This window comes from Ylistrum balloti, unplaced genomic scaffold (assembly GCF_031769215.1).
Source record: "Ylistrum balloti isolate Yb309-2 unplaced genomic scaffold, AGI_CSIRO_Ybal_v1 Utg369672, whole genome shotgun sequence".
In the NCBI taxonomy this organism is placed as follows: domain Eukaryota; kingdom Metazoa; phylum Mollusca; class Bivalvia; order Pectinida; family Pectinidae; genus Ylistrum; species Ylistrum balloti.
The window spans coordinates 2,262,424-2,276,150 of record NW_026781917.1 but is presented as its reverse complement, the minus strand read 5'-3'; the positions used below and the strand labels follow the sequence as shown (position 1 = coordinate 2,276,150).

At 34.5% G+C, this 13,727-nt stretch overlaps 1 protein-coding gene across 1 annotated transcript; it reads right to left on the bottom strand.

Moving 5' to 3' along the window:
• Positions 1-383: 383 nt before the first annotated feature.
• Positions 384-9,427, bottom strand: LOC132562582 (metalloprotease mig-17-like). Its single transcript, XM_060227334.1, has 8 exons — positions 9,344-9,427; positions 8,891-9,036; positions 8,157-8,203; positions 6,965-7,076; positions 5,363-5,515; positions 4,535-4,679; positions 1,844-1,951; positions 384-485 (listed from the first exon to the last, which is right to left on the bottom strand). Exons 1-8 carry the CDS (start codon positions 9,425-9,427, stop codon positions 384-386), a joined length of 897 nt encoding a protein of 298 aa, XP_060083317.1.
• Between the last annotated feature and the right edge of the window lie 4,300 nt (positions 9,428-13,727).

Here is a 13,727-nt window from a genome sequence, read left to right as displayed (position 1 = left end):
CGTCTTCCAAGCCATAAATCATTCACTAAAGACTGTACACTGGTGGATTCTACATCTATCAGTTCTTTTACCATTTGTTTTCTATAAGGAAGTTCAGGTTCTTTGTAAGCTGGCGTTACTGTAGCAACTCCTGAACGCCACAGCTTGTGACGAAACCGACTGTATTTGATACGTACTGAGCTTTAGTGAAAAGTCGCATCGACGAAAAATATTTGGTTTGGTATCTCAGCTCTTTCTTTGATACTGACGTTGGTAACCCACCAACCAAACCCAAAAACTAATATACCATGATATAGTTAATCTTGATAATCCATCTTACTGATAATCTGGTTTGCTTTTAATTTTCGTGCCATCCATTCTACAAGAAAAAGGTGGGGGAAATCTTACACACCCGATTTCAAAAACCCAGAATTCATATTATCCAAAGCACGAGGACGATTGCCGGAACCCTTGGATCGACGCACGCATTTGCCTTCGTTACATATCTACAACAGAAAGGTATTGAAGTCATGGGAATCCGATCATACACCTGTTCATATTTTCGACAGGAAAAATGTCGTTTAAACGAGGTTTATTATATGACAATGATTGTATTGCCTACTGTCAAATCAGTAATTTTCGTGTAGGATTTACTGCTGTTGAATTCGGATATTGTCCACGAACTGCTGGATTAGTATAAATAGATATTTTACCCATGAAAGCAAGTCTCCACGAAATTGTATGTTTTGAAAATCAGGAAAACTAACTCTCGCGAAAATATAGGATTTTACAGTATTGTGACTCTATCGATGAAGTTAAAAACGGTTAAAATATGAAACGAGCATTTCCATTGGCTTTTTTACCACACCATAACGTAAAATGAAATCATTTTGTAACAAAACGTTTGATTGGCCAAAGCGGCACTGTTTATTTAGAGTACATTTTGTGTATTATGGGTCAATGATATTTAAAAATAATCCAAATCGAGTCTTACATAGCCTACCTTTGATTTTACACCCTACTCATATCACACCATATAATTTTAAATGTCTATTGTCATTCTTGGTTTGGTGTAATTAAATTACTATGTACATGATGCAACGTAATTAATCAATTATGCATGTTTCTTTAAAATCTATCCCTACATACTGTATATTGTAATCAATCGTGTACAGTACCTTTTTATAATGTCATCTACGGTAAATCACTTATATTTCGCGTGGGATTTATTTTCGAATGATACGCGAGGATAGTCAAACGCGAATTCAAATCACTCGCGATTATTTGTACGAAAATAACCGTGGAGGACATCCATTTTTACTCGGTAAACTATTTAGGAGTCTCGCAAAGTCCGTGTCTCTGATAGCTCATTTGAGTTGAAAATGATTTCTAGATCAGCGCTCGCGAAATAATGTATTTGTGAATATGTCTTAAGAGGGAAGTCCGCAAAATAAAGTGTTCACGAAATCTAAGTTATCTACAGTAATCTTTGAACTGTTACTCGATGATAGGTAATATTAATTTAGCGTTTTTGGTATTATAACATGTATCATGTGAAAGTATACAATATGAAAATTATAAACTTTTTGGAGTTAGTGCAACTCTCACATGTATATCATGGATTCCTGTAAGGAAAAACACCTGTCTGGTGGAGCTGAAGTGATTATTTGTCTATACTGATTCTTAATTCCTTTGTATCGACAAGTTCTAAACTCTTCTCTGTTATTTGTACAATGTTAGAAAATATTCGGTTTGCTTTCCGAATTTTTTTCCGTTAAAACGGATGTATACTAGTAGCTATATTTGTAAAAGATTTGACAAAGCGAAAATAATTGAACATAAACAAGTTCGCGTCACGACTTACCTTGCCTTGCCCGCAGTCCGAACCATCCATGGCCAGAATACGTTGACAGTAGTTCGTGTTTTCAATTTTACAATATATCCCGTTAGAGCAAATTGTAGGGTCTGCTTCCTGTAAATCAATTCAAGTAAGCCGTATGAAAACAGGAAATGATGAATCCTTATCTAAGTAGGTTAATGGATGTGTAGTTTGTGTTAACTGTGTCTTATATCGATACGGATTAAAGAGGAATATTAACTGATTGGAAACACGACAACCTGAGCTGCGGAGATGATTTTCTCTATAAGGGAAGTGACGCTATCATGCTCCTACAGTTTACAAAACATTTTACTAAGGTCATGTTTCCATTTTACCAGTACTGAATTGTAAAATTTGACCATCCTTATCCGGGATCATATTATGTAGACACACATTCAATACTTAGATGGCAATACATTCGCAACGTTTTTTTTTTTTTTATAAAAGTTTTGAATGAATCATACAAGTGGCTAGAATGTAAACCAGCCGAATATCACTTGTAGCGGTAGTCGACACTTGATTCATCACAAAGGACGTGAAATATTATCTTAGTATTATTCAGATGCTTACTCAACACTTTCCATAAATGTGAATTTTTTTCTGACAGTCAAATAAACAGCAGACCATGACTTAGAGACGATAAAATTCAGTGTGAAAATTTTAATCAAAACTGATTTTTCCTTTTGTTAAAATAAACCTTATCATTCTCGTAGTGTCTCCTTTGTGTGAAATATGCTACCAATACTCAACATTACCGGATTAGACTTGGGTACCCCGTTCTCTAACAACACACAAGTTTGGTGTACCACCTAAAGCTGCGTTTGCGCGTGTATTACGTGTAAATAATAACCCTGTTCATACTGAATTATGAGCTTGCACGTAAAAATCTGACAAATGCTACAAGATGACAGGCTTCAAGGTGGTAGGGCATTCTGTTATTTCTTGGTGTCTAAATCGAAGTGACCACGGCGACAAACGTCCCAGGTCTGGCAGACCCCGAAAGATCACAAATAGAAAAGACAGACTACTGTGTAGACAGACAAACTACTGTGTAGACAGACAAACTACTGTGTAGACAGACAAACTACTGTGTAGACAGACAAGGCGAGCTCCATTCATCATCGCCAACAGGTTCAGAGGACAATGGAACGCCAATGTTCGTGTTAGCCGACATATATACAATCAACAGACATATGAACAGTATTTGATTTCACTCTCACCAACCAATAAAATGCCCCCTCTTGACCGCAAAGGAGACACACAAGCAAGACTGCGACAGGCACGTGATCTGCGGACATGGATTGTTAGGTCTTGGCGAAGGGTTCACTGGTCTGATGAAAACCGCGTTTTACTTACAAGGGCCGCGCTTTTCTGGGCACAGCAGTATTTGCTGATGACGGTGTTACTGTTTAGGTTTTTTCCTCTCTAAACTTTTTGATTTACTTGCATGTTACTGATGGAAAGTAACCTTCGACGCTTAGTTGTTCCGCATTGCAGTGCCAGATAAATCCCAAACCACACAGACCGACTAGTGCAAGGCTCTCTTCAACTGGAGAATTACTTTCTGCATTGAATCAGAAGTGGCAGAAGCTCCCTCAGGTACGAGTAACAGGCCACAGATTTGTACCGGAAGCGTGATTGCTATACTCGATATTTATATTTTGATATCCAATAGATCGTGTTGATTGATTTGATCTTTCCCTAGTTTGAGCCGGGTAGTACAAATGAATTTGTCTAACCCGAGCCTTTGCCAAGAGTAAGACTATCGGAAATCTCTTCCGAAGGTAGATATATCTCTGTTCTACCCTCAAACTGGGGAATGATCCTTTTTCTAGATTCCAACATACTAGATATTGAATGACGAGACAAATATATATTCACAAATATGGAAACAAAATCAGGAAAATGACAACTATTTATGTGATATATTCATGTTTGTAATCCACATTGTACAAAAACAATCATAATGAAAACTCGTTATAATACATTTAAACTTACTGGTATAACCAAAGATGATCTGACACTATCTTACAAAATATTAAACTTTTTTTACACTGCCAACATCAATCAATCTCAAATTAACAACTTCCGGTGTAGCACGTGTTTATGTTCTTAGCGTGCAAGCTGTTTTACCTTTACCGGAAGTTCGGATATTTCTGTTGGAGTAAAATAGTGTTAATCATCTTGTTCAAACAATACGTTTTGATGATTTCATATTGCATCAAGGTTGAAGTTATTTATTTTTCTAAACTTTGGAAATGCATTTTTGTCTTTTTAATATTGTATTTCCTGTTCTTTCAATTTCTTTTCCTGTCGTCTGTATATAGTTTAGCCAGGTGTAAACATTTCTATATATCCTGTTCAGATCTCATTGAATACTTTTCTTACAGCTAACAAAATTAAGGCTAATCTAAGATATGCGTGGTCTCTCACTTATGGCTAAGTATATGTATAATACTGACTCCCCCCTCTACCCTCTATCTAGAAAGTAATTAGATATATGTATACGTTAGCGTTAGGGTACAATTATATTGAATTCGAAAAATGAATTGTATAGAAATAACATATTTCATAGTGTCACCATTAAAATATGTTATTCATCCCTAAGAGTACTGGGTAAAAGATTGAAATCTTACAATTGAGCTATTTTCCCTGCTTGGTTTAGTTACTACTTACTTGGCACAAGAACGATGTTTTGCCCTGTCTTAATTTACACTGACTACTTAGGTCGTATATTTGTCCTCCACTTGCCAGACCATGGTCCCTATCGTAATCTTTTTTAGGAAAGCTATTCTTCTTTGTACATACACGGCTACCCATCCTACAATAAAAGGAAATGTGAAACTTAGAATGTCAAATAAAGACAATTTTCTTTTGTAAAATCTACATGTCATAAAATTCTTTGAGCCGGACTTAAATTACAATGTAGGCACAATACAACAACATTATATATTTTATTGATGTATCACACGCAAATATTACAGGTAGAGGTAATGAAATTAGCATATTGTTTCAAAACCTATCAAATTGACATCCTGTCAGGCTGACTTATCAGACGCAATATTGTAAAATGTTAAACGTAGACGATTAGGGAAGAAGTCACAATATGTTGAAGATCATCAGTTATCATAATACAATAAAATTGTTCAAATAGGTCTCATTCTAAAACAAATCTTGGATAACAGTGATTTGTCTTATCAGATAAAATTCGCTTGATATTAGAATGGACAACGTTCCACATATTGATAGAATGAAACACAAATATGGACTGAATGTACTACAGAAAGATTTCAATGATATTTTTATCATTGTACATTCTTTTTTATTTAAGGTCATCATTGTTTTAAAGTCAAATTTCTGATTTGACAAGAGGGAGATAAATTATTATTTGAAAAAGTGGAGAGGAAAAATTTTAAAAGGTGCTGAAAAACAATCAATTAAAATTGTAAATCTTAAGTTTAGATTTACATTACCAGATGAATATGGCGTGAAAGCGCCACCTACCTGGTTAAGTAATTGTAAATAGCGTCTGATGAACAAGACGACATCTTCCACATATGTCTTGCCACATTCTGCGTTGATGGAGCAGTAAAAGCCGCCATTATGTATTGTTTGTCATCATTACAACCGACATCTCCGTCATGACTCGACCCCAGACTGTTAGATATAAAGACAGGAGCTCAGACTGTTAGAGACATAGACACGATCCCAGACTGTAAGAGATATAGACACGACCCCAGACTGTTAGATATAAAGACAGGAACTCAGACTGTAAGAGACATAGACACGACCCCAGACTGTTAGACATAAAGACAGGAACTCAGACTGTTAGAGATATAGACCCGGCACCAGACTGTTAGATACAAAGACAGGAATCAAGACTGTTACACATAAAGACATGAACTCACACTGTTAGAGACATAGACACGACCCAAGACTGTTAGACATAAAGACACCAGCTCAGACTGTTAGAGACAGAGACACGGCACCAGGGTGTTAGAGACAAAGACAGGAATCAAGACTGTTACACATAAAGACAGGAACTCACACTGTTAGAGACATAGACACGAGCCCCGACTGTTAGAGACAGAGACACGACCCCAGACTGTTAGACACAGAGGCACGACCCCAGACTGTTAGAGACAGAGGCACGACCCTAGACTGTTAGAGACATATAGACATGACCCCAGACTGTTAGACATATAGACACGATCCCACATTGTTAGAGACATAGACACGACCCCCGACTGTTAGAGACAGAGGCACGACCCCAGACTGTTAGACATAAAGACACGAACTCAGACTGTTAGAGACATAGACACGATCCGTGACTGTCAGAGATATAGACCCGGCATCAGACTGTTAGACATAAAGACAGGAACTCAGATTGTAAAAGACATAGACACGACCATAGACTGTAAGAGACATATAACGCAGACTGTTAGAGACAGAGACACCACCACATACTGTTAGAGATATAGACAATTGTACAAAATTCCAAGTGAAAAGCACCATTCACTATAAATTTAGATTAGGTACAGTACAGCCAAACAATAAACCAAACTGCAACATACGGCTGTTTCATCCTTCTAGGACTCGTTAGTGATGCTATTGGCCTACATGTTGAAACCTAAAGGAGTGGGGGGACTGGTCGAAAGAAGTGTCAAATTCTAGATTGGGAGGTGAACTAGCCTTATTAATCAGTTGATCTCGTGTTATTATTTTTCATCCGATATTTATTTATTTATTTTTCATTATTGATACTTATCTATATCCTGGATGGCAAGTGCCATATTTGAACATAGGCAATCTGCTTTAGAATCCAGCCAGGGATTCTCCATGAGGGATCACCTAACATAGGTAGCCTCAATGATTTTTGGTATACTGTATATTTGGTAACATTCACTGGATATTTAACTTTGCTTTATTTCCGGTTAATGAAGATATCGCGAAAAACAAATACTCAGAAAATATGTTTTCAGTAAATTACTTTTTTTAATGTAAATATATAACTGGATAGCAAAACAGATACGCGTCCTCCTGTAAAGGCAGACAAATGATGCACATGTTCATGCTTCGTCTTTGATAACTATGTACATGACCTACCTGTGGCCTAATTCGTGTGATGCTGTCTGTCCAGTCGTACCGTACGAAGAATCCTCTATAATGGACACCGCCATAGTCGGTGTGGAACAAGTTGTACCCTTGAACGCAACACCTGTTACGTTCAAAGAAATGCAAATATTACACGTGCGAATTATTGAATGTCAAGGGTGAAAAAAACAGTTCAATGCATTAAGGAGAATCTTTATCCGTTAACAAATGTCATTTGTAGAAATACAAAGATTGTACTCAAATTGAAATGTCGCCGAACTTAAATCAAGATCCCATTTACTTTCGGAAATATATCAATTCGTATTTTATACAATATGATTGCGAAATGAAAAACAGAAAGAACGACACACGATCAAATAGATGGATAAATGTTGAAAATAAAAACGCAGTAGTTCAAATTAAACACCATTAGTAAGACACCGGAACGATATTGGCAAGTTCTATATGATACTAGAACACAACAAAAACACTTTGAGTATATTTGCCATTTAATATAAATGCCACGATGAAAATGGTCTACTGTTTTGTTTTTTTCCTTTTCTTTTTTTTTTCTTTTCTAGAGTCAGTGTTTCCAAAACATATATATCTTGCTCATCCCAGTTTTTCATTGCTAGAGCTGTTATAAAAACAAACAAACACAACAAAACAAATAATCAAACAACAAACAAACGAAAGTTTGTATCAGTTTTGCATGATTTATGAGGAAAACATTGCATTTAATAAGTTAACGAGGTAAAGAAATATGGACATGGTTATTTTGGAGCATTTCCTTCAGGTTGTCAAAGGAATAGAACCAATAACAGTTTGAAGTGTGACGATTCGATGACTACACTGTCACTTTCAGACAAACGACCAGTGTGAAGCCGACTGACATACGTAGCGTACGAGATGGTAAGGAGTCGACTGACTTTTTCAGCTGCACTATAAACCTATGTACACAAAGGTAGAAAATAGTTACGACGTTTCAATAAAATCCTCACTGTGTTACGGTAAATGGGATCAATATTATCTCAGGTTATTATGTTCGTGTGTCTCTATTTCTCGCTATTTAAATCCACGAACATTAAAACCTCTGAAAAAAGAAAGTAAATATTGTTTAAACTTCAATGAAAAAAAAATCAACATTTGGTAAAATATCGGACATTTGAACCATCAAAGAAAAACAAAACATATATTATCTTACCTAACAGATCGGTTTGCCATCCATCCTCATAAAACGCAAGATCCCTTCTGTAGACGTCAGAAACATACACAATGAATGTAAAATCATTACAGTGGTCAAAAGAATAACAAGGAATTGATATACAGATGTTTTTATCTTAATTTATTCATTAATTTTTTTATCAAAAATATTTAAAAGAATATATATATATATATATAATACCAAATGTTCGATATTCTATTTCTATGTACGATATAAAACTGGGCGTGCTTGACTCCCGTTGGTTCCGTTGTTGAATACATTGTTTTTATTTGAGAACATGACTTTACTTACTTTTCTTGGATTGATCAAAGTTTATTTGGCGGATGTCGTGAATGAAGCGGAACGCTTACTCTTCCGGAACAGCTGGTCTTATTCTCTTTGTACTTTTTCAGGAGTCTCCGAGTAATTTTTGTTTGTTTTTTTTCATAATTTGTCCGATTTTTATTGAAACTGGATTATGATTTTGCTGATATGTCAATATTTTTCTGATGTTTTTAGTGCCTAAATCAGTAATATTTTCCATACTAATGCCTACTTTTGTCTACAGCTTTGACCCTTTCAATGATTTTCCAGACCTAGCCATATAAAACTAATGTTTAATTTAGTTTTTCTACCAAAACATCTTTATTCAGTTGAAAGCCATCACTGTTTCTTAGCATTCTTAATTGTACGGTTATCTTTTGAATAAAACTAATGTATTATCAATGGTTTACCTGCTGAATTGCATAGCATGGTCGAAAGCCGGCAGGTATTTTCTGTTGCCGTACTGGTAATCTCCAAACATCTTCATAGAATTCTCAGCGTCGAAAATATTGTTGCTCTGAACATATTTTGGTATCCAAGGGAAACCGTCGGGAGTCTAAAAGAAACAAAGAAGTAAAACATGTACGATTTGCTGCTAAAGCCAAAGGGATACCTGACTAAAGAAACCCACTGATCATATCGGGGTATGATTCACACACGTCATGCAATAAATCTTTAAATTCAGTAAAAAAAAAGTCTTTATGATGTCCAAATCTGATAGAAAGAACTATACAATCAAGATTTCAAGTTAGAAAAAAGGCACATACTTAAAAGCGCAATATTAGATAATTCTACAAATAGAATTTGTTTCTAATAAAATATATGTATTAGAAAATAGGTCGTGTCTCTTGACTTAATCTTACCTGAGCAAATACAAATCCGTTGATCATGATGTCGACTTTGAACCTGTTATGTCGATCACTTAATGACTGGTAACGTAAATCCATCTTGAAAAGTCGAAAGAAGTGTGAAAAGAAGTCAGCTTGTGAGGACAGATTGTATCTGAGATCCCTGTTACTTGGCAAAAACAAATCACAATATGTACAGTGTGAAAAATATTCGTTTAGAATTAATGTATCTATCAAGTATCTTCTTAAAGAGACTAAAATGTTAGCAACTGATAAAAGTATTATCATATTTAAATATATGTTAAAAGTGTGTAATTTCTGTTAATTATATTATTTCAAAGTTTGCATAACCATTTCATTGACAACGTTCGGAGAGTGTAAACAGGGTCTTTGCGCTGGCAATTTTACTTTCAGATTAATTCAAATTCATTTATTTCATTTTCTCACGCGAATATCGTGGAACAAGAGGTCGTTTTTCAAAGTAGGAATTGAAAGATGGCTGACACATTAAGTGTTGGGCTAATTACATAATTATACATAGTAAGAAATAATATCCAAACGGCGAGTTAAAACGAGACTTCGGAAAGTCACAGTGAATTAGACACATTGAAGACAACTAATAAATAAAGATGTGCCATACAGCTTCAACCAATCTCGATGACTTATAATATTTGTCTCGGTGCCTTATAATATTTTACCTGTCTCGGTGACTTATAATATTTTACCTGTCTCGATGACTTATATTATTTTACTATTTTACCTGTCTCGGTGACTTAAAATATTTTACCTGTCTCGGTGACTTATAATATTTTACCTGTCTCGATGACTTATAATATTTTACCTGTTTCGGTGACTTATAATATTTTACCTGTCTCGGTGACTTATAATATTTTACCTGTCTCGATGACTTATAATATTTTACCTGTCTCGGTGACTTATTATATTTTACCTGTCTCGGTGACTTATTATATTTTACCTGTCTCGGTTACTTATAATATTTTACCTGTCTCGATGACTTATAATATTTTACCTGTCTCGATGACTTGTAATATTTTACCTGTCTCGGTGACTTACAATATTTTACCTGTCTCGATGACTTATAATATTTTACCTGTCTCGATGACTTACATCATTTGCTATAAGTATGTAGTACATCTTCATTTTCGCTAACGCTTCTTTTTCATTTCCGTCGCTGAGTTTCATGAAACTTTCAATGGAGAAAAGCATAGATAAGTAAAACCAGATAAGACTGACATCATTGACAAAACTTCACTATTGAAATCGTTAAAGTTTATTTGATATTATTTATCTTGTGAAGTACTCGTGTATTTAATTATCTAAACGTATATATTATTTACAAAGCGGGTGGTGTCAATGAAACGAAGGACGCTTCTGAATTCGGAATGCCTGGGCTTTTTCATTTGAACTTTTCAGTTGTTTCTTCAAATGTTCAATTGTTCATATTTTCTCTCGTTTCGTCAATCAGAATAACATTTTTAATTAGTCGGCATTAATTTATCGTTATTTTCTCATTTGATACCATCATGTTGTAGTTATTAATCTACTTACAAATTGTAGATTGTATCATCCAGAAAGACAAGTATTTCAACCACGTGATTGTTACCATGGGATACTGCTCTCTTTCTTACGTGTCTGATGATATCATGTCCTAGAGAATTGACGTCACCTTTTGGAAAACACAAAAGTAAATTTAGTATCAAGCAGTTGTAGTTTTCCTTTCACTACTATGAATCATTGATACATTTATTTGATAGGTTTTCATTTTAATTACTTCTTTTTTTTCTTTTAATTTTCAACCTTAATATAGTATCCGTACAATTCCTATACATTACCATGTAACCTTGAATCGCGATAAGCGGTCACTGGCCTTGTTGTTTTGGCGATGCTGTGATGTTTGCTTCCTTGAGAATGTGGCTGAATTCTAAAATGTTCACCTTCATGGTAGAATCCGCCATACTGAAGCAAAGTAACGCTTTATTTACAATATAATCAAAATAATACTACGCACAGGATGACGCAACAGAACTAATTTTAAAGGGTTATGTTGATGATGTGACCGTAGTACGTAAGGGTAGTTTATGACAGTGTAGCTATGCATAATATATATTTTGTTTACCAGACTACAAGATGGCAAGGTCTCGTCACACTTCAGTAAAATGGAGGCTCCAGTATCGTTGTCCTGATAAGTAGCATAGTTCTGAAAAAATGTTTTCAACAATATAACAAAATAAGTAATATACCATATACAAATATAGATACAATATAGGTATAAAAATGTGTATAATATCTTGTATTTATCTTGTTATATACACTTATATTGATTGGTACACTGCATGGCTGCAGCATACTCAAGCACAAACAGTACTGTTGGTGCATAGTAATTGGGATCCTTCTGCATGCTTATTGTGCCGGTCGATAAGAAATGTTTTATCTGTAATTAAAATTCCCTTCCGTAAGTACATTATTTATATATTCTTTGATATTATTCAAATCTTTAAACCAAATAGGAGTGACTTAATAACATGCCATCAGAACTCCATGAATCGTAATGTTTTCTTAAAGAAGTAAATAAAAACTCTTTATATCAATCAGGCAAATTTGATCCCCCAGTATTCCGTAAAATGTAAAAAAAAAAAAATGATGGCGGGAAATATCACCCTGAAAAGGAAATATTTATATTATATTTGTTAATTAATATATTTCGATATTCTGTTTTAATTTCCATACTCTGTATATAAATATACGTTTTGATGAAGATTAATTAGTCTGGTACGTACTATTGTGTATTGTTGATGAAGTTTTAGGCTATTTTCCCTTGACATAAGATACATAGGTATTTCTCGATCCAGATGGGCTGTTTTTGTGAGATGTAGACGTTTATCCTCCCCTCTGATGGAAACTTTGTAATCGACAAACCCGGGGTAATCGATTTCTTCTGATCGTCGGTTACGTACGTTTATAAACGATGAATCCATTTCAACACTCACAATTTCTGTAATGAATATAACGTGTTTATTGTTTAAAAAAGGAGAGGGGATAATATAGAGAAAAAAGTAATATATTGTTAAACAAATCGTACTTTCTTTTGCTACTTTACTATAATAAGCAATAGATACAGGAAAAATTTAAAATTTTAAAATTTAAAATGTCATCGGAATTAGCTCTTGCTGTAGCCGTTGATAATTTAACCGGGAAATAATTATTTTTAATTTAACAAACCTAATTCACAAAGTGTGTGTATATATGTCCCCATTTTGGGTTTAAAATATATTTTCAAAATATGACCATTAATCACGAGCTCCGTTGAAAAGAAACGGAGCACGTGGTACTACTAACGGCAAATAAATATACATAAGTGAATATTTTAATACATCTCTAGAATTAGATACGGTAGAGCCAAATATTAAATTAAGCTACATCATACATCTTTTCGTCCTTTAGCACATTAGGAGAATTTCTACAATAGTTTTACTCACCTGTTTCTTCAGAATCAAGTTCCTCAAATAGTTTAAAGCAGCATATATGTGGTATCAAAATAAGAAAACATACAGTAAAATGTTCCATAATTATAGAAAAATTACTAAGTAACTGCATTTCAAAATAAGAAATGGCCGAACACCTTGTGACTTTATATTCAATATATTTACGAAAATTAAAATTGCATGTACATGTGACGAACGTTCAGGATAGTGGTAATGTTATTAGATACCATTACTACGTTACAACGGTTCTGTTGAAATGTCTCGGGGCCATCAGGAAATGTCATTGTTCTGTGATAATAACGTCGGCAAGTACACTCAAAGTCGTGCATCCATATATTATAGACAATTAGTACATAAAAGCCAGGGATTTGACTCGTGGACAGGAGGTTTTCGCTTGACCTTTAAGCTATCTTGTCACATTTATTTAAATCATTGCATTCTGAAATATTTTGAAAGTTACGTTATCTATACGCCTTTTATTTTTCAATTTATTTTGTTTATCTCCTTATTTTAAATAATTGTTCTTTATTAATTAAGTGTGTGTGTGTGTGTGTGTGTGTGTGTGCGTGCGTGCGTGTGTGTGTGTGTGTGTGTGTGTGTGTGTGTGTGTGTGTGTGTGTGATATCCCATTATTACATGTATAAAACGTCTTAATATGCTTCCCCCATAACCTAAATATTTACCCTATGACAAAAAATCCATCTGAAGTCTGATATGCTAATACACACTTAACAAGCAATATATGGTGTTCATATATCAAACCTATCGATATTTATATAATATTAAAGCCTCTAGTTAATATTGCTACCAAATCCTGACATGTGAATTAAATCAGCTATAGGCACAATGTTACATAATGTTGTATAATATCTTAAACTTTACTGCCCCAAACTGAT

Excerpts from the sequence above, each read along its gene's own strand:
- LOC132562582 (XM_060227334.1), bottom strand. The coding sequence starts at position 9,427 with ATGGATTTACGTTACCAGTCATTAAGTGATCGACATAACAGGTTCAAA. Across the intron at positions 8,204-8,890 it reads CATGCTATGCAATTCAGCAG|AAGGGATCTTGCGTTTTATG; the intron begins GTAAACCATTGA and ends TGACGTCTACAG. Across the intron at positions 4,680-5,362 it reads ATTTACAATTACTTAACCAG|GATGGGTAGCCGTGTATGTA; the intron begins GTAGGTGGCGCT and ends CTTTTATTGTAG.